The sequence below is a fragment of the Mauremys mutica genome, chromosome 9 (assembly GCF_020497125.1).
Source record: "Mauremys mutica isolate MM-2020 ecotype Southern chromosome 9, ASM2049712v1, whole genome shotgun sequence".
Lineage (NCBI taxonomy): Eukaryota > Metazoa > Chordata > Testudines > Geoemydidae > Mauremys > Mauremys mutica.
The window spans coordinates 72,442,881-72,463,352 of record NC_059080.1 but is presented as its reverse complement, the minus strand read 5'-3'; the positions used below and the strand labels follow the sequence as shown (position 1 = coordinate 72,463,352).

General features: G+C 40.6%; 2 protein-coding genes across 3 annotated transcripts in view; one reads left to right on the top strand and one right to left on the bottom strand.

Moving 5' to 3' along the window:
- SLC16A14 (solute carrier family 16 member 14) overlaps window positions 1-15,686 on the top strand; it is a 42,892-nt gene extending 27,206 nt beyond the window's left edge. The window contains exons 4-5 of the mRNA XM_045031308.1: window positions 5,669-6,661; window positions 12,967-15,686. Of these exons, the coding sequence (XP_044887243.1) occupies window positions 5,669-6,661; window positions 12,967-13,115 (1,142 nt within the window). The 3' untranslated portion in view covers window positions 13,116-15,686. The remainder of the gene's footprint in view (window positions 1-5,668; window positions 6,662-12,966) is intronic.
- FBXO36 (F-box protein 36) overlaps window positions 1-20,472 on the bottom strand; it is a 101,031-nt gene that overhangs the window by 9,467 nt on the left and 71,092 nt on the right. The window contains exon 5 of one of the 2 annotated variants that reach the window (XM_045031310.1): window positions 10,092-10,532. The exons of the other annotated variant lie outside the window; for it this stretch is intronic. The gene's annotated coding sequence lies outside the window, so the exon portion shown is untranslated. Of the gene's footprint in view, window positions 1-10,091; window positions 10,533-20,472 lie in introns of those variants that run through there. 2 annotated transcript variants of the gene reach the window in all.

Below are 20,472 nucleotides of genomic sequence, written 5' to 3'. Positions count from 1 at the left end.
TGGTCTCCTGAACTTCTGGAGACGAGTCTCCCTGGATGCACACATCCAAGTTAAGGATATCTCTGTTCAGGTTCAGATCCCTTTCAGGATTTCCGGAAATCAGCGATTGCAGTGTTTTGCCCACAGCTTATAATATCTCACTTAGCAACACCCACTTCTGTTCTTTCTTCAGCCACACTATTTTATGGATGATATTCAATATGTGAAAATCACCTTTATCTTCCTCTTTCTTTGGAGTAAAGTATCAGAGGGGTAGCCATATTAGTCTGGATCTGTAAAAGCAGCAAAGAGTCCTGTGGCACCTTATAGACTAATAGACGTATTGGAGCATGAGCTTTCGTGGATGCATCCGACGAAGTGGGTATTCACCCTCGGAAGCTCATGCTCCAATACATCTGTTAGTCTATAAGGTGCAACAGGACTCTTTGCTGCTTTCTTTGGAGTAGAGCTCTTTGGTTTTTTTTTAGCAAGGGTGTGGTTGTGGCTTTACCTTGTAGCTTTGTCACTGTCCCATGTCTTTGGACCTATGGCCAGGCAGCTCTTAGCTTCAATCAGCTGAGAGTACCTCCTGGCTCAGTCCATCTTTTTGTTGTAGTGGCATCACCCAGCATGATTCCAGTTCTTTTCACAAGGTGGTCACTTCAGCCTAGAGGCTCTCCAGCTCTTTATCTTTAGCCAAATTGGACTTCAAGCCTGGTTGCACCTTAAGTTCTGGAGCTTAGTCAGTCCCTTCTGCATCAACAAACACTACTATTTCTCAGTGTCTTTTTCAAGTCTGGGATGAGCCAGCTTCTGTTCTTGCTGTATATTTGTGCTAAGATTCTTTTGCTTTCTGGGAAGAGAAACTAACTCGGAAAACCTCCCTAATCTTGATAAAAAAGTCGCAGTTAAAAGAAGGGACCAATATGAACTGCAGAAAATCTATGACCCAGAAAACTTCTGTGCTTCCCAAATTTGATGCTAGACAGAGGACCAGATTGTACTTCAATTAGACTCTTTTAACCAAGCCTAATCTCAAAAGCATCTCAGAAGTGTAACTGCAAACTGAATTTGACATCGTGTTTTCATTGTTGTCTCAAGACAGAAAAGAGTATTACCGGTAGATTTTTTTTAAAAGAGCTGAGTGAAATTTGGAACTTTTGTCCAGTGAGAAATTCTAACATTTCAGCATTTGTTTTTGTTCCAAATTGGGATGAAAAATTGAAATTAGGAATTTTTTCATGTAACAATCCATGACATTTTTTTGTCTGTTTCAAAATTTTTGATCAAAATGAAACATTTTGACATCCCCAAATCAAAATGTTTCATTTCAGTTTAGTGAGCTGACTTGAAACACTTTGCTTTGAATCAGTTCAATATTAAAATGCATTTTCCCATAGTGGCACATTGCCTTATGGGAGTTGTAGTTCAGAAGCATGATGCCCTCATTCTCCCTAATGGCCAGACTTCATCTCCCATAATGTACCAATGGTCACAACAGACATGTGACTTCCACGATGCTTGGCTAGAGGCAAAAGTCACATTACACTATGGGACATGTAGTCCTCTAGGGAGCCTGTCCTGTAGGAGAGATTGAGGGCCTGAACTACAACTCCCATGATGCAATGTGCTGATAGAGAATTGCAGTTTAAAATTTTCCAGGTCAGTTCAAAATACAAGTCTCCTGATTCTGATCAAACCAACCCAAAATGAAATATTTCATTTAGATTTTCCCAGCAGAAAATCAAATTTTTTTTAACAAACTTAAATTTCATTTTCTGTGGAACAATCATTCTGACGGAAAATTCTCAACTGGCTCTAATTTTTTATTATTATTATTTATTTGTTGATACATAGTTTGAAAAAAAGCAATGGAACTGACTGACCAGATATAGGGCCTGATCCTACAGTTCTTGTGAAGTCAACCCTCCCTTTGGTTACTACAGGAGTTTTGCCTGTGTAAAAGCTCCTTGATTTGGCCATGTAATGTAACTGGTATACCATGAACTACATTCAACCCTGGTGTAACTTTACGAGATGCAGCCAAACCTTTTTACCATACCACATAATTTCTCTTGCTCTTTCTCAGAAAATGACATAGGGCTGTCAGTTAACCATTTACACTTTTAATGAGCACAGTAGAAGAATATAAATTAGTATATGCATATCCATTGAAATGAAGGAATTGTAGCAAGCCTAAGGGATGACTAAACTTACAAAAGAAGCATTTGGTGATATGCTGAGGGTGAGGACTACATCTTTACAGCATTATACCATAAGCAAAAATCCTTTATGTACAAAAAAAGTCTCTATTTGCATAGATAGAGGAAGAACATAAGCCTTTGTTGAGCAATGGCTTTAGTACACCAAAGGTATCAGGAGGATGCCAGTGGTGATGAAGTTTCTTGTAGAGAACTGGCGGCTGCTGGCCTGCCTCCCCAGAACAGGATGGAATGACACCACACCCAGAATCTGGTTCAGGCTCTTTTCCCCAGGGCTTTAGCTTTATTATTTCTACAGAAAGCTAGCACAGCACATCAATCATCCCCACCTCTTACTCCAGAGTTTTCTACAGAGGCCTACTGCTCCCTGCAGGTTTCCACTCTGTAGGACACCTGCCTGAGAATTATTTGCAAACCCTCCTCTTCCTCCTTACTCCCAAATCCAGGGGCTTCCTACCAGAGCCTTCTTGCTTCTGGAAGCTCTTGCCTCAGTTCTCCTACCAGCTCTCTGCCTGGGAATTACGCTGCTCTAGAGACCAAACTGCTTCCTATAGGTTCTCTTTTAGTTTCACAACTGTCTCCCTGGCTTTCATAATCATCACCTGATCCCTAGCTTTTCAGTCTCAGCTGGGAGGTAGCTGAGTCATCACAGATGAGTCTGGGCCCAACTCCCCTTAAGGGGTCAGCCGCCCTGTGACAAGGACTATCTTTCCAAACTCATTAAGACATGTAAGGTCTGACATAACTTAGTCACATATTGTAGATTGTTGTAACTTCTCAGATGGTCTGAGCTTTTAACATACTGGTTATCTGTCACAAACTAGAGTACCTCTAATCCCAGAATCCCTCATCAAAAGGTAGTTAATTCACAGCTGTGAGACAGGATGGCAGAAATCTCTGCAAGGAATAATTAAGGAACAATTTTTGTGTTTCTTATCCGAGCAACACTTCCATTGAAGAGGCTCTGGATGTAATGCCTCTAGAAAAATGTGTTTGCAACATGAAGCAAGGTGTAGTTCAGGCTCTCACTGAGCTCAACTGGTGGAAAAAAGATTTGATGTTTGGTCTTTCCCAAAAGGATAAATCAGAAACTACAAGTTGTGTGGAAAAAGCCAAGAGTGATGAATATGGAAAGAAATCTTTTTGGAAATTCTGGTGAGATCTAAATGAAGTTCCCTGCCCCCAAAAAATCCTTTAAAGAAATTTCCACAAAATCTGCAGCATTTCTGTAAATAATTTTCTTCTGCTTTTCTATTCTACTTGGTATCATTTTATTGATTCTATTAGAGATCACAATGATATCAAAACATTGATGTATAATTAACTCTCATCAGGGCAGGGAGCCTTGCCTGTATGACTCTTTCCTTATATCTGGAGTACCCTTAGGTATAAAGGAATCAGTTCTCTCTTTTTTTCATCCTGTCCAAGGAAACCAGACCAAAACTATTGAACTGCAAAATGTAATATGTAGAAATAAATAGCTAACATGAAAACTGTATCTGTGTTCTCTAGAGAAATCTGACTGGAGGTTTCAAATGAGATTGAGAAGAACTGGGACACTATCAGTGGAGTAATTCTGGTACAAAATTGGGATCAGGGAGATGTCAGGGATATTCCCCTGCAATGCCATGAGACCTCCCTTCACTGCAACACCAAAAAAGGTTCCCACACTTGTTGTTTTCTCTCCATTGCCCTTAAAAAAGGCCCCCAGCACACACTTACCTTGGCCTCCTACCAGCGGTGCAGTTTTTGACTGGCTCCCATCCTGCGCTGTAGTGTTCAGGCGGCTCATTGCATGCCCACCCTCCTGCTAATGCTGGGGTTCTCAAACTGGGGGTTGGGACCCCTCAGGGGGTCACAAGGTTCTTACATGGGGGGTTGCAAACCCCAAGCCCCGCTTTGCCTCCAGCATTTATAATGGTGTTCAATATATAAAAAGTGATTTTAATTTATAAGAAGGGGTCACACTCTGAGGCTTTCAATGTGAAAGGGGTCACCAGTATAAAACTTTGAGAACCATTGTGCTAACGCCATCAGTTTATTTTTTTTCTCTTGCCAACTCCTCTTGATGTACGGTCTTCCTAGACACCCCCCCGCCCCATTTCCAACAAACTCCTAGAATGTCTTCTCCTCAACTCCCAGGCTCATCTCCATGAATCTCCCCCGTCTCTCCCATCTTTCTCTCCAGACTCATTCTAACCCTCTCAACTCAAAGCCCCTTATTCTCTCTTCCCCAAACTGCCTCTCGCCCCAGGCTCTTTCACCTCCTCCACATCCTTCCAGCTTCTTGTCCCTTTCCCAAAATATCCCTCTTGGTTTCCCCTATGTCCTCTCCAGTGCCTGTGCACCCCAACAGCTGTCCCCCCTTTGTCCTGGCCCCAGAACCCCCATAGCTGTGTCCCCTGGTTTTGGCCTAAGGGAGGGGAATAGAAGGAGCCACACCCATTCAGCTCCTCAGTCCCTCATAAGTGGAGGGGAAGGGCCCATATAAGGATCCTGCCATGCCTGTCCAGCAATGGGAGAAGGGGGGACAGAGAGCCCTCTGTTGGCAGGAGGGTACTATTACAGCTGCCACGCTGCCTCAAGCCCTATCTATTAGCTGATGTGGTAATACCTTTTATTCTTAGCTTCTCCTCTCTGTCCTCTCCCCTACGCAGCCAACAAAAATCAGGGGACAGAGAGGGGACAAAGGGAATGGCATTGTCAGCCCCCTCCCTCACAGCCTGAAAGTGAAGGGGAGATGTTCCCCTCTGCCATCTCCTATGATTACACCTATGTATACTGTGTTGCATGCAGTGTTGCAATGGGCTTTGGATCATGTATCAAAAGCAGCCCATGGAGTTATAAAATGTGTCCTACAGTCACCCCCCCACACACACACACACACCCTGCAGTTGCAAAGTGAGGAAAAACTGACTAGCTGCAGTTAACTTAAAAAGCAAGCAATTTCTATTTTCTGTCAAATAAGATACAGGTATAAGCAAATATTATGGCTGTGTGCATATACAATTAAAAATGAAAATCTATGTACATTTATTCCCATGTCTACCACTGACTTGCTGCATAACCTTGGGCAAGTTACTTGGGACCTGATTTTCAGAAGTGCTGAGCGCGCACAGCTCCTGATGATGTCATATTGATACATGACTGCTCAACACCTCTGAAAATATCTACAGCCATTAGCCTCAATATGGCTTGGTTTTTCTATATGTAAAATGGGACAATACCTACTTTTCAGGGATTAATTAATTTGTGTTTGGAAAGTACTATGAATATTGGATTGAAGTAAATGATAAATGCAAAGTATTTATTTATTATATTTATATAGAAAGTAGGTATAGCCCTTGTATTACTGGTATGTTGCTAATGTGGCTCTCGCTGCTGCAGAGTTTGGGCATCTCTGCTGTATACCTTGCTAAATCTGGATGATTTCAGTAGAGTAGCATGTGATGTTTTTATTTTCACAGGTGTTGGGAGTGGCATGGTTTACCTTCCTGCAGTGGTCATGGTAGGACGGTATTTTCAGAAGAGAAGAGCACTAGCTCAGGGACTTAGTACCACTGGAACAGGGTTTGGAACATTTCTAATGACTGTTTTACTGAAGTATCTGTGTAAGGAATTTGGATGGAGGAATGCAATGTTCATCCAGGGTGCTGTGTCTCTGAACCTGTGTGTTTGCGGAGCACTCATGAGGCCGCTTTCTTCCAAGAAGGATGCCAATGAAAAGGGTGTTGAGAGAAACAATAGTGAAGATTATCATGCAAAAGCTCTGTTCCACTCTGCAAAGCCCATAAAATCGAATGGGGTAGTACATGAAGAGCAAGAGGAAAAAGAAGGGCCAGCTAATGTCAAAGTGCTTGATAATGGGACAATGGAGTGCAAAGGTAAAAGCAGACATGGAAAGAATTTGTATGCTCTTTGCATTCTTAAGAGAGCGAGCCAGCTGACTGTTACAATCAAGAATGGGTTTGGAACATGGTACTCCAGCTACTTTGGGGCTGCATCACTTTTTACCAATAGAGTATTTGTGGCCTTTGTGTTTTGGGCATTGTTTGCATACAGCAGCTTTGTTATTCCTTTTATTCATCTTCCAGAAATTGTCAAACAGTATAATTTATCCACACAGAATGATGTGTTTCCTTTGACCTCGATTATAGCTATAGTTCATATATTTGGTAAGGTGATCCTTGGAATCATCTCTGATTTACCCTGCAACAGTACTTGGAATGTCTTCCTGATAGCTAACTTTACTCTTGTCATCTGTATTCTTATTTTGCCATTAATGCATACATATATTGGCCTGGCAATGGTTTGTGCCCTAATAGGATTTTCCAGTGGGTATTTTTCTCTAATGCCTGTTGTGACTGAAGATTTAGTGGGGATAGAGCACCTTGCAAATGCTTACGGCATCATCATTTGTGCTAATGGGATATCTGCACTGCTAGGACCACCGTTTGCAGGTAAATAGTTCAAGTTTCAAATCAACATACGTATCTGTGACTATATCTGAATTATTATATACTTGTGATATTATAATAATGCGGATAAAAAAATTACAGCAGCTCCCGCTCTGATTAATGTTCCATTTTACATATATGTGTTTACAGAATACATTCCCCACCCTCAGTACAAACTCCATCCTTGCAAGTCATTCGAGCTCTGTTACAAACTGTCATTTTTATGGTACATTGTTTAATATAATTGTATATACACATTTTCTAGCGTAGAAAGGGTTAACATATTTACTTCTCTGTTTTGTGTATCAGAGTTTACACCTGCCGTGTGCATATTTCCAGATGAGAAATCTGCTGTAGTAGGGGTTGCCACTGTGCATCAAGGGAGGGAGATTTCATCGTGGGGGAGCACAGACTGGTTTGTACCATCACCTTCTATGGTGGGTCCACCAGGTAGATTTAAATTGTGTTTGTGCTCCAGCAGCATAGGCTCATCAACAGCTGCCTTGGCTTTGCCTGATTATCAGACAACACTGTCCAATATTGGGACTGTTCTGCATGCTCCTCCCTCGCCCCTGGGAGAAGTGAAGTTGCAGGCATTGCTACAGCTCTCCTCAAATGAACTTGGAGGGAATCAAGCCCCTTTATTGTAAGTTATCCATTACAAAGGAATGTGGAGGCAGATGTCAAAATACTCCCTAAAAATAATACTTTGGCCCAGACTGTGACTGTCTTTTTTGGGTGCATGAGTCAGAAGAAAGCAATAAGGTGCAATGGGTCATCTTCAGTCGGGGATAACATGGTCACTGAGCTGGGCTAGAGCCAATACCAGTATTGGGAGAGCTATAGTCCCTCTCTCTTTCTCTGTACCTGTCAGCAGTGCTGGAATGATGTAGACGAGAGCACATGCTGAATCCTTTCAAAGGGTAGCAAAACTACAACTCTACTGTGCATTCTCCCAAACCCTGTCAACCAGCATTGATCCCAGTAAGAGTTAACATGCCCATGTCTCAGGGGAGAATTTGGCCTTTAATTAAAAAAAAAAAAAAGATACAGTGATTGCTCTAAAACAGCTAGCCCTTCTGCTTTTATATTATGAACCAATGTGGATAACATGGTAACAGGAGTTTATTTTGTGTTTCAAAGCTTTTGAAACAATCTGAATGCAGAATTGAATTGCATCAGTCAAGGAATTGAGGTTGATGTATGGGTTGTCACCGTGCTAAACTCATACTTCTTGAGAAAGATCTTAGAAGGACTTTATCTCTATGTGGGTTCTTAAAAACCTTGTTTTCCTTGAACAAGAAATGTGCACAGCTCATTGAAATGTGCTTGTACAAACAGCAGTTGGAACAGTGTCCTGACTTAACCTGCCTGGCACAGATGTGGTATCAAGAATTCCAAAGAGGAAATAGTGAGGCGATAGCGAAGAGTAAGTGAAGCAACAGCTGGCTTTAAGTTCCCATGTTATTTTAGCTCAGACCTGATAGATGCTGATTGTGGCAGGTATATAATTTTGGGGCCAGCATTGGTTAGCGTCTGCAAATTTGAGCCCTGCTTCATTCTAAACTTTCAGTGGAGAGAGTGAAGCTATTTTTAGAGATTGTTCAATATAGAAAACATATTTCATTCCAAGTTTTTAGGTGATCTACCACAATCTTAATATTGTTAAGTAATATTGTTATTTATTACTTGAACTCAGAACACCAGGATGTGAAGATATACAGAACAAGTTCTTCTATGTTTTCTAAAATATCTCTTTTCAGTAAAACTGCAGCATTTAAAGCCATTTCTCATTGGAACATGTCTGCCAGAAGACTTGCTTGTGTTGATCCTGGGCAGAATTTTAATAATTTAAACTCAATTTCTCCTATTCTAGAGGCCCATGTTCCATAGGAGCCAGCATATCCCCAACGCAGGGTGGTGTTAGCCACAAATGTGTATGGTCAGAGCTGCACTGGCAGTTGTTCCATAATTGTCCTTTATGGGGTTTCCTCAGAAGCATCTATATTCTGGCCACTGTCTGGGAGAGGATATGGAGCAGATGGAAAATTGATCTAACCTAACAGTACAAATCCTATGTATTGATTCAGTGCATCTCTTCAGAAGTATCTGTTAGCAGCATTCCTATGAGCTCTGGCCACAAACTAAAGCTTCCCCCAGTAGAAGACTTGAGGGAGTTACACAGGGTCCAATCCTAAAACTTCCAGAATCTCAAGGAATACAAGCCCAAATCCCAGTTTATTAACAGTAACAGAGGGAAACAAATTAAAACAAACAAACAAAAACCAGGCAAATCCCATACTCTACTCTTTTGTTAGGCTCTTTAGTACAGGCCATTGCTTAACAAGAGCTTGCCGCACACTGATTTCCCCTAACATCTCTCTTAAGCTTAAACTAGTTGCTGAATGGTTGGGCTCTCATGGGGTATGTCAGCTGGGCCAAATAATCCACCATCTAGGCCAACTGCTCATACAACCAATAAAATTGTTGCATGCAAATTAGCTATAACGTACGGGTGGTGATTGGTTAAGTTTAGGGTGACCAGATGGGATGAAGAAAATATCAGGACACATGTGTGGGGGGGAAGTCCCGCCGGTGGAGACAAAAAAAAAGCGCGGAGTCCCGGAGTCCCGCCGGCAGAGGGGAAAAAAAAAAGGCAGAGTCCTGCCGGTGGAACAAAACAAAACAAAAAAAACAGGAGTGCGAAATATAGGGACAAATTGCATCCCAACCAAACATCGATCGGGATGCAGGACAAACGCCTAAAAATTGGGACAGTCCCGATTTTATCGGGATGTCTGGTCACCCTAGTTAAGTTACCTCTGCTATCATAATGGTCTAGACTCTTGGTATGGCATAGATACATGCCTTGCTGTCACACAGGTGTAATTTGTAATTTGTATCCTAACCACAAGCATTTAACACCCACAAGTTCAATTGCCATTGGTAGTAGGTATCAGTAAGGGGTAATGGCAGGACCGGCTCTAGGCACCAGCAAACCAAGCACATGCTTAGGGCAGCACAATTTCAGGGGCAGCATTCCGGCCACCTTTTTTTTGTGCTCTTGGAATTTGTTTTATTTTTTATTTTTTGCTTGGAGCGGCAAAAAACCAAGAGCTGGCCCTGGGTAATGGATGATTCCTTGCACCAACTTTTATTAACCTGGCCCCATGATTGACTCACTCAAGAACATAAGACTTGAGTAGTGTAATGTTTTCAATTTACTTTAATTTTTTTTTCTTTTCAATAGTCTTATGATATAATTAACCAAAATTAAATGTTTGCATTCAATACCAGAGAGTAGTTTCATTACATAAACATTTATTGTGTAACTAGTATTAAATGCGACATATATTACATAAGGTTATTTTCTTGAAGGCGGGAAATGATATTATTTCCAACATTTGGTCTAAATAATGTACAGATCAAGAGTCTTAGTCTTGAAAAATTGTCTCATACTATTCCACAGAAACGGTATCTTCCTGTGGGAACAGTGACAGTACTTTGCATGTTATATAGAGTATTTCATCAGAAGATTTGACTATGTTTTACAAATATTAATTAGTTATCACAGCTACCCAGTGATTTGGGTAAGTATTTTTTACCCATTTTACATTTGGGTAAACTAAGCCACAGAAGAATTTATTGAATGCACAAGATCACACAATGAGTCAGTGGCACAACTGGGAATAGGACCCAGGACTCTTCTTTAATTAGTAGACAATACTCTCTCCCATGGAAAATAGAGAAGATGGTGGACTGTACTTTTTCCTCTTTGTCCCAGTACATTTTATGCTTTGTTAATTCAGCTGTTTTTTCCCTCATGAACAAAGTTAACCTCTTAATTGTGCAATATGCTGGGCATAATTCCAAGCTGCGAAATAGAGGAAGAAGGGTGTCAGCAGTGAACAGAGCAAACCAAAAGGGGAGAAGAGGAGATACCTATGCAGTTATACATAAGGCAAATTTGTGAAGTCATATTTGAAAGAGATTGTAAAAGTTACAGCAGCCCAAGTAAAAGGGTCACACATTCTGACAACTTACATGCGTGTTTACGCCATAATTAATTAATTCTCATTGAGCTAATTGGGAATTTTATATGACTGAAGACTGCAGGATTGGGCTCTTCATGACTTGGGCTCAATTGTATCTTCAACCAATCATATGCAACACCAATTAGAACGAATTCTATGGTCCTTGTTAAGACAAAACTCCCGTAAACTTCAGAGGGAGTTCCATCTATGCAATGACTGTCGGATTGGGCCTATTTACTTCACTGGGAATTTTATACATGTATTCAAGTGCCTATGTTGGCCCTCTGTATTTAGTACCAACTCCATCACCTACATATACCGTAGCTGGGTTAAATAAAATAAACTGGGTAAAATTCACCCTGTGCACAGTGCTAGCATGAGTCCTATGTGTAAGTTAAACCTTCATGCTTCCCTTTGCACAGAGGTGAATTTCACCCAGAGAGTTTTTCTGGACTACTGAGTTAGCAGTCCTGACAGAATAGATTTTTTCTATTTAAAATTATTTCCTTCACTTTTTCTTTATTATAATCAGAATTTTAAAAAAACAACATGCAGAAGTGGCAGGGACAATATGGGTCAGAGAAAGAAGAACAATTAAATAGGGTTAGCCAAGTCAGCCCCCTTTGTACTCAGAGGGACGTTAGAAGCAATTTGCTTTATTCCTTTCTCTAGCTGCTGGTATAGGATTTATATTTGTTGTCTGGGCTGGAGTTGACGAAGATTGGAGAAACAGAAGCATTCAGAATTTGGTGATCTAGCTTTGCTATTGGGATTTATGTACCAAACAAGGATCAAAATCATACATGAAAGAAATCTGAATAAAACAGGTGGTCTGAGTTACAGACTTTAGCAAATGAGCAGTGTAGGGTCTTCAGATACATGTATCACACATCCAGAGACTTATGGGAGCCTAGGACTAATTTAGTCTATGGGAATTTTGAATTTTTGAGTCATTCACTATCTGTGACTTGTTCTAGAGCTTGGATGGAGGACTGAAAACATCTCCATTTACTATTTACATAGTTAGGATGGTATAGCAGATTGAATAGGAGCTCCTAAAGTCTAATACCACCTGTGCAACTCACTCACTGTATGGCTTGCGGTAATTACTTACTATGTAAGTTTCCCATGTGTAAACTGGGATAGTAATACTGATCTTTCAATATATGGCCTGATTCTCCACTGCCTTGTACCTTGTATAACCATTTATACCTTTGCAAATGTGAATGTAAAACAGTCATTCTGATTTAGCAGCATTTTACATCGATTTTCCACAGGTGTAAATGACTATACCAGGTGCAAAATAGTGGAAAATCAAGCCTGTAAAGTGCTTTGTAAATGTTAAATATTAAATTAAATACTAAATATAAGTCGAGCAAGATCCTTGCAATGTAAGTCAGTGTAGCTCCACTGAAGTCAATGAAACTATGCTGATTTATACCAGCTGAGGATCAGAGTGTTCCCCAGTGCCTCTGTAGTACAACAACATGTTTTTAAGTTTACTTACAGTTAACACATTCATTGACAAAACTGATCTTTTCACAGTTTGCTATTCTTTATTCCAAGAAAGGAGGCTGGATACAGTTATTATTAGTAGTAGTAATTTGATTACATTTTTCTAGTTATGTAAAAACATTGGCAAAAACAAGACTGGATAAAGGCAGGAAGATTCCAAGTGGAGGATTTATAGAATCTATAAACATAGGCTGCTCCACTTGGAATCTTCCTGCCAGACTTCTAAGATGGACCCTTGTTTTCACCCACACCCGAGTCCTGGCTCTTTCTGGTAAGTAGGTAGCCCAGTCCAAACTCCCATTCAACCTTGTGCTGCATTCCTCTGTGTCACTCGTGTTTTCTGGCCCAGGATCCCAAAGATTCTGCCTTAAGCTTCCCAAAATGTTTTGAAAGTCCTAACTTCCTATATCTCACTTCAAATGTATTTCTCCCTTATGGAGAGGACCATCAAAAGGCCTGTGCATATCTGAAACCCCAATTTTGAGGATTTAAATGGGATATAAGTGATGCATAGGCCATGGGTTGGCTTTCTGCACAGGACTGAATAAACCACTGATTTTTGTTAGTTCATTTCAATTTTTATTGTCTAGCGATGGAGACAATTTCCACTTTTTTTTTTCCAGAAAATTTTTTGACTTGAATTAAGTGTCACATAATAGGATGCATTCATGAGATAAATATGCAGTTTTTTTTAACATTCCTGTTTTATGTTTCTCTGATATGCTCTCTACTGAAAACTATCTTGTCCTTGTTTTGCAGGTTGGATCTATGACATCACACAAAAATATGATTTTTCTTTTTACATTTGCGGTTTGCTTTACATGGTAGGAATAATCGTTTTACTCATCCAACCTTGTATTCAAAAGAAACAATCAAAAGACCAACCCATTGATAACACAAAAGTATAGTTCAATTTATGGAATGTTTTGAAAAGTATGTATTAGGTTCATGTCTCTGTTATATAGCAGTATAAAACTGTTATTCTTATAAGACCAACTGCATTGAAGAGTATCACAGTGAATAATGAATGAGCTGCAAAGTGCTGATATTAAATAATTAGTGCTTGTAAAAGCAAGTTTACTGTCACACTTACGATTCTTGGCTTTAGAACTCTCTCTTTAACAAATACAGATGTTAAGAGCTTTCCAGATGCAATATCACTATTATTATATTTAGTCAGTGGTTGAAACATTAGTTCTGTTTCTTAACTCGTACAACAGTTTTACACTGATGAAACTATTGACTGCAATGCAGTTACTGCTGATTTACACAAGTGTGAGAAAAGAATCAGGCCTCACATGAATACTTTCCTACTCTATATTCCAGCTGATCAGAAATGTGTTGTTGAGCACAAGAAAATGGTTACATTTCTCATCCAGGTACGCACGTGTGTCACTACAATACTAATAATAATTCAAGACCACACATAATTTAATATATTTAAAAGAATGTTTCTGTGATATAAAAATGAAAATTTATTATATTTTTCTGAAAGCACTCTCCAGTCCAAGGAACTCTTTTTGACGTTTTGATTGCAGAACAAATTATCCATTCTCAGCTCATAAGATAAATGATAAATGAGATACTTAAATATATTCTGATACCAAACAGCACTGAAGTAAAACAAACAAAACAACAAAAACTGGGGAAGGATGGGGAATATAAATGGGATTCTTCAGCAGAAAGGATAGGCAGCAAAACTAGATGATTTATTGCAAGAGTCTATTAGAAAAGTTAATACATACAGGTAGAGTTTATGGGCCTCCCAGTTCTGATCTCAGTGCAGCCAGAGTCAACTTCAGTAGTTACTCCTGATTTACTGTGCAACTGAGAACAAAATCTGCCCCTTCCTATGATTCTAATTTCGTTTGCATTAGTTTCATACCTGTAACTAGATTGGGCCAGACCCAATATATACTGGCATAGGTCCATTGACATCAGTGGAGTTATTCCTGATTTACATCAGTGTGAGAGCAAAATCAGGTCCTATGTGCTTAGAGCAAGGCTTTGGAAGACTGAACTTGGCCCTACTCTGGTTGCATTTTATTACCATACAGAAAGGGCATGTCTACACTACGGGGGAAAGTTGATCTATGCGCTGCAATTTGAGTTATGTTAGTAGCTTAGATCTACTTATCACAGGGTCCACACTAGGCTATGTCGACGGGAGATGCTCTCCTGTCAACTCCCCTTACTCTTCTCATTACGGGAGAGCGATCTGTGGTCAATTTAGCGGGTCTTCACTAGACCCGCTAAATCGACCCCCGGTGGCTCAATCGCCGCAGCGTCAATCCACTGGAAAGTGGAGACAAGCCCAAAAAATTTTCCTATGTGCAGAACAACCCATTTAATAACTTCCTCTAGCTGATTTGTTGTAAGAGATGTCTGAGATCTGAGACAGCTACCAATATTCTGTTATGGCATGTCCAGTTTCCTAAGCCTGATACTTTGCAGGTGAAACATCTTACCAAGGATTTCTCAGACTGGAGGATGCTTCCAGAAAAAGTTTGAAGTTCCTGGCTACCTTACTTGTTTACACAGTCTATAATTGTAAAACATTTGTATTGCAATCCTTCCTCAGTAATTCATTGTTTAACCTGAATAACCAATTTCTCAGGGATAGAACTTGAGAACATTGGGTGAAGCTGGCCAAAAGTATGTATTTAGTTTTAGAAACAATTGCATGGAAGACAGCATATGATATTTTATTGAAATTTATTTCAACACAAATGTTATTAAATTATGACTAACTGTGTTGCAATATAAGAGCACAACATTCACTATGTAAAACTGATCATATTTTTTCAGTGCTGTTTTTACTTGCTGTAAAATTAGCTATGTAATGCAAACCATGGAAAAAATAAGTTAACTATTTAAGTGCATTGCCTTGTTTTTTTGACAATATTAAAACAGGGACAACACAGAATGTTTTGTATGGTGCTACATTAATATTTCCCATGCTTTGAGAGGCACAACTTGTGATGTAGTGCCTATATTAACTATAAAGTGTCATTTTATTTTCTGGGTTTAAGCTTTATAAAGGTTATTTTTGTCATAAATGAGGTTTCTGCTTTAATATTGATGTATGCTGCTGGAATTTATTGAAAACAATTTGTGGTATCCAAATAAACAGAACAAATAAGGGGAAGTTATGAGACCAACATCAACTCTTTTAAGTGCAGGTTCAATGTCTTGTTTAGTGGGAATGCTGCTGATAGTTTATTTTAATCAAAGTGACTTAGTTTGTTGGGTGACTATATATATGGAAATGATGATCTTCCATCAATTTCCTTCTTTTTAAAAAAATGATGTGTTTTTATACTTCAAACTTCACTTTTCCATTTGTCCAATTGTTTTTAGTTCCACATGACTGTAATGAATTAAATGTTGTTCTTTTAAGATATCTGCATATGTCTTTCTATAGACCTTCTTTTTTTTTTTGGTATAACTGGATCATGTAATGAGAATAAACATATTATAAAATATTTCAAGATTTTTTCCCCTTTTTAACTATGCACTTTTTCATTTTAAAAGTAAAGATATTCCTGCAAAGTAAGGGCTGCAGAGGGGACAGAAACCTGGTTGATCCAGGAAGCGGGGAGATGACCATTCTTGGCATCATCTCCCCCTCAATCCAGCATAATTACCGATTTAAATGAATGCTGAATTTAGGTGGCTTCTCCTTTCATAATCTGAAAGCGCTCCTCTCCCCCCCCCCCTCCCCAGCAGATTCTGGGAGCAGAAACTGCCAAGGAAATCCAGGGAAATCTAAATCCATTGGCACTAAGATTTCATGAAGATGAGGAAAGAAGCTCCATCGAGTAGCTATGCTTATGCACTGCAGTTCTTTATAAATGCCTTTTTTATTTTAGAGTTACCCTTTGGGTGTTTTATTCTCCAAGGACAGGAATCTTGTAAATATAGTAACTTTAAATAAAATCATGTAAGCCCTGATCCTACAAATTTATGGACACAATTAATTTATAGGCCAGGGCTTTATAAAGCCGCGCACAAGCGACCAGGGAGCTTTGCGAACAGGGGCTGCTAACAGGGAGTTTCGCAAGGGAGTTCTCCAGGTGAAGGAGGAGCAAATACAGCATCTGTGGGGTAAGTGACTGTCTGTAGTGTGTGTTTGTTTATGTTTGGGGGTTACTTGCTGTGTGCTGAGCTTGTGTTTGTCAGTCTGTTTGTTTGGTTGGTTGTTTGAGGGACCGTGTGCTCTGGCTGGCAGTTGGAGGCAGGTTTGAAAGCTCGAAGCCTCTGGTAAGTGGCTGAGCCTTAATCAGTGGGCGGGGCATTCACTCAGGCCAGGGCTTTATAAAGCCGCGCACAAGCGACCAGGGGCTGCTAACAGGGAGTTTCGCAAGGGAGTTTAGAAGGGGAGTGGGAAGGGAGTGGGAGTCCCTCGCCAGCCCTAACCCCTTTCCTGTAGTCCCCCCCCTAAAACCTGTAAACCGAACCACATTCCAAAACTCCTTCCTGTAAACCACCCTTCCATTAACTAGGAGACAATGCAGGCAGAAGCCCAGCAGCAGAGTGGGGGCTATCCAGTTTATTGCACTGAGTGTTGCATGTATGATTACCTGCCCTGTGGGTGGGTGGCGTATGTGTGCAGTCGGTGCAAGGAGCTCCTGGCCCTCAGAGACCATGTACGGACTTTGGAGGCCAGGGTGGCGGAACTGGAGAAGCTAAGAGAGGCAGAGAGGTATGTTGATGAGGCTTTCCGGGACACTGTAGAATTGTCCCACCTCCGCTCAGACAGCTCCTGTGCTGTTGAGGAGGAAGAACGGCCCAGGGAAGTAGAGCAGTCAATGGGAGCAGAGGGAAACCTTCCCGTCGTTGGGACCCTCCTTCCAGATGGTACTGGGGTTGCCTCTCGCACTGAGGTTGCCTCTCCGGGGGAGGGAACTCCAGTTTCTAGGAAAAGGCAGGTGTTAGTAATGGGAGATGCGATTATTAGAAACATAGATAGCTGGGTCTGTGATGACCGGGAGAACCATATGGTGACTTGCCTGCCTGGTGCGAAGGTTGCGGATCTCTCAAGGCATCTAGATAGACGTATGTGTAGTGCTGGGGAGGAGCCGGTGGTCGTGGTACATGTAGGTACCAATGACATAGGGAAGGGTAGGAGAGATGTCCTGGAAGCCAAATTTAGGCTGCTAGGGAAGAGACTGAAATCCAGGACCTCTATGGTGGCATTCTCAGAAATGCTCCCAGTTCCACGCGCAGGGCCAGGTAGGCAGGCGGAGCTTCAGAGTCTCAATGCGTGGATGAGACGATGGTGTAGAGAGGAGGGGATCACGTTCATTAGGAACTGGGGTAACTTCTGGGATGGGAGGAGCCTATACAGGAGAGATGGGCTCCACCTAAACGAAAGTGGAACCAGACTGCTAGCACTAAACATTAAAAAGGTTGTAGAGCAGTTTTTAAACTAGGAGATGGGGGAAAGCCGACTGCTGCAGAGGAGCGTGTGGATCGGACACAGACTTTTCTTAGGGGAGAGTCTGATGATAGTCAGGTTATAGTCAGGAGCAGAGGACTGAAAAGTATAATGTAAGGGCCAGATCAGATGATAAACAGTCACATAAAAAAGAATCTGGCACATCAGAAAAGGGCAGGCTAATAAACAGGGACAAGTTTTTAAAGTGCTTGTACACAAATGCCAGAAGTCTAAATAATAAGATGGGTGAACTAGAGTGCCTTGTGATAAAGGAGGATATAGATATAATAGGCATCACAGAAACCTGGTGGACTGAGAGCAATCAATGGGACACAATCATTCTGGGGTACAAAATATATCGGAAGGACAGAACAGGTTGTGCAGGGGGAGGAGTGGCACTATATGTGAAAGGAAGTGTAGATTCAAATGAAGTAAAAATCTTAAGCGAATCCACATGTTCCATAGAATCTCTATGGATAGAAATTTCATGCTCTAGTAAAAATATAACATTAGGGATCTATTATCGACCACCTGACCAGGACAGTAATAGTGATGATGAAATGCTAAGGGAAATTAGAGAGGCTATCAAAATTAAGAACCCAATAATAGTGGGGGATTTCAATTATCCCCATATTGACTGGGAACATTTCACTTCAGGACGAAATGCAGAGATAAAATTTCTCAGTACTTTAAATGACTGCTTCTTGGAGCAGCTGGTACGGGAACCCACAAGGGGAGAGGCAACTCTAGATTTAATCCTGAGTGGAGCGCAGGAGCTGGTCCAAGAGGTAACTATAGCAGGACCGCTTGGAAATAGTGACCATAATACAATAGCATTCAACATCCCTGTGGTGGGAAGAACACCACAACTGCCGAACGCTGTGGCATTTAATTTCAAAAGGGGGAACTATACAAAAATGAGGGGGTTAGTTAGACAAAAGTTAAAAGGTACAGTGACTAAAGTGAAATCCCTGCAAGTTGCATGGGCCCTTTTTAAAGACACCATAATAGAGGCCCAACTTCAATGTATACCCCAAATTAAGAAAAACAGTAAAAGAACTAAAAAAGAGCCACCGTGGCTTAACAACCATGTAAAAGAAGCAGTGAGAGATAAAAAGACTTCCTTTGAAAAGTGGAAGTCAAATCCTAGTGAGGCAAATAGAAAGGAGCACAAACACTGCCAACTTAAGTGCAAGAGTGTAATAAGAAAAGCCAAAGAGGAGTTTGAAGAACGGCTAGCCAAAAACTCTAAAGGTAATAACAAAATGTTTTTTAAGTACATCAGAAGCAGGAAGCCTGCTAAACAACCAGTGGGGCCCCTTGATGATCAAAATACAAAAGGAGCGCTTAAAGATGATAAAGTCATTGCGGAGAAACTAAATGGATTCTTTGCTTCAGTCTTCACGGCTGAGGATGTTAGGGAGATTCCCAAACCTGAGCTGGCTTTTGTAGGTGACAAATCTGAGGAACTGTCACAGATTGAAGTGTCACTAGAGGAGGTTTTGGAATTAATTGATAAACTCAACATTAACAAGTCACCGGGACCAGATGGCATTCACCCAAGAGTTCTGAAAGAACTCAAATGTGAAGTTGCGGAACTATTAACTAAGGTTTGTAACCTCTCCTTTAAATCGACTTCGGTACCTAATGACTGGAAGTTAGCTAATGTAACTCCAATATTTAAAAAGGGCTCTAGGGGTGATCCCGGCAATTACAGACCGGTAAGTCTAACGTCGGTACCGGGAAAATTAGTTGAAACAATAATAAAGAATAAAATTGTCAGACACATAGAAAAACATCAACTGTTGAGCAATAGTCAACATGGTTTCTGTAAAGGGAAATCATGTCTTACTAATCTATTAGAGTTCTTTGAAGGGGTCAACAAACATGTGGACAAGGGGGATCCGGTGGACATAGTGTACTTAGATTTCCAGAAAGCCTTTGACAAGGTCCCTCACCAAAGGCTCTTACGTAAATTAAGCTGTCATGGGATAAAAGGGAAGGTCCTTTCATGGATTGAGAACTGGTTAAAGGACAGGGAACAAAGGGTAGGAATTAATGGTAAATTCTCAGAATGGAGAGGGGTAACTAGTGGTGTTCCCCAAGGGTCAGTCCTCAGACCAATCCTATTCAATTTATTTATAAATGATCTGGAGAAAGGGGTAAACAGTGAGGTGGCAAAGTTTGCAGATGATACTAAACTACTCAAGATAGTTAAGACCAAAGCAGATTGTGAAGAACTTCAAAAAGATCTCACAAAACTAAGTGATTGGGCAACAAAATGGCAAATTAAATTTAATGTGGATAAATGTAAAGTAATGCACGTTGGAAAAAATAACCCCAACTATACATACAACATGATGGGGGCTAATTTAGCTACAACAAGTCAGGAAAAAGATCTTGGAGTCATTGTGGATAGTTTTCTGAAGATGTCCACGCAGTGTGCAGAGGCGGTCAAAAAAGCAAACAGGATGTTAGGAATCATTAAAAAGGGGATAGAAAATAAGACTGAGAATATATTATTGCCCTTATATAAATCCATGGTACGCCCACATCTCGAATACTGTGTACAGATGTGGTCTCCTCACCTCAAAAACGATATTCTAGCACTAGAAAAGGTTCAGAAAAGGGCAACTAAAATGATTAGGGGTTTAGAGAAGGTCCCATATGAGGAAAGATTAAAGAGGCTAGGACTTTCAGCTTGGAAAAGAGAAGACTAAGGGGCGATATGATAGAGGTATATAAAATCATGAGTGATGTTGAGAAAGTGGATAAGGAAAAGTTATTTACTTATTCCCATAATACAAGAACTAGGGGTCACCAAA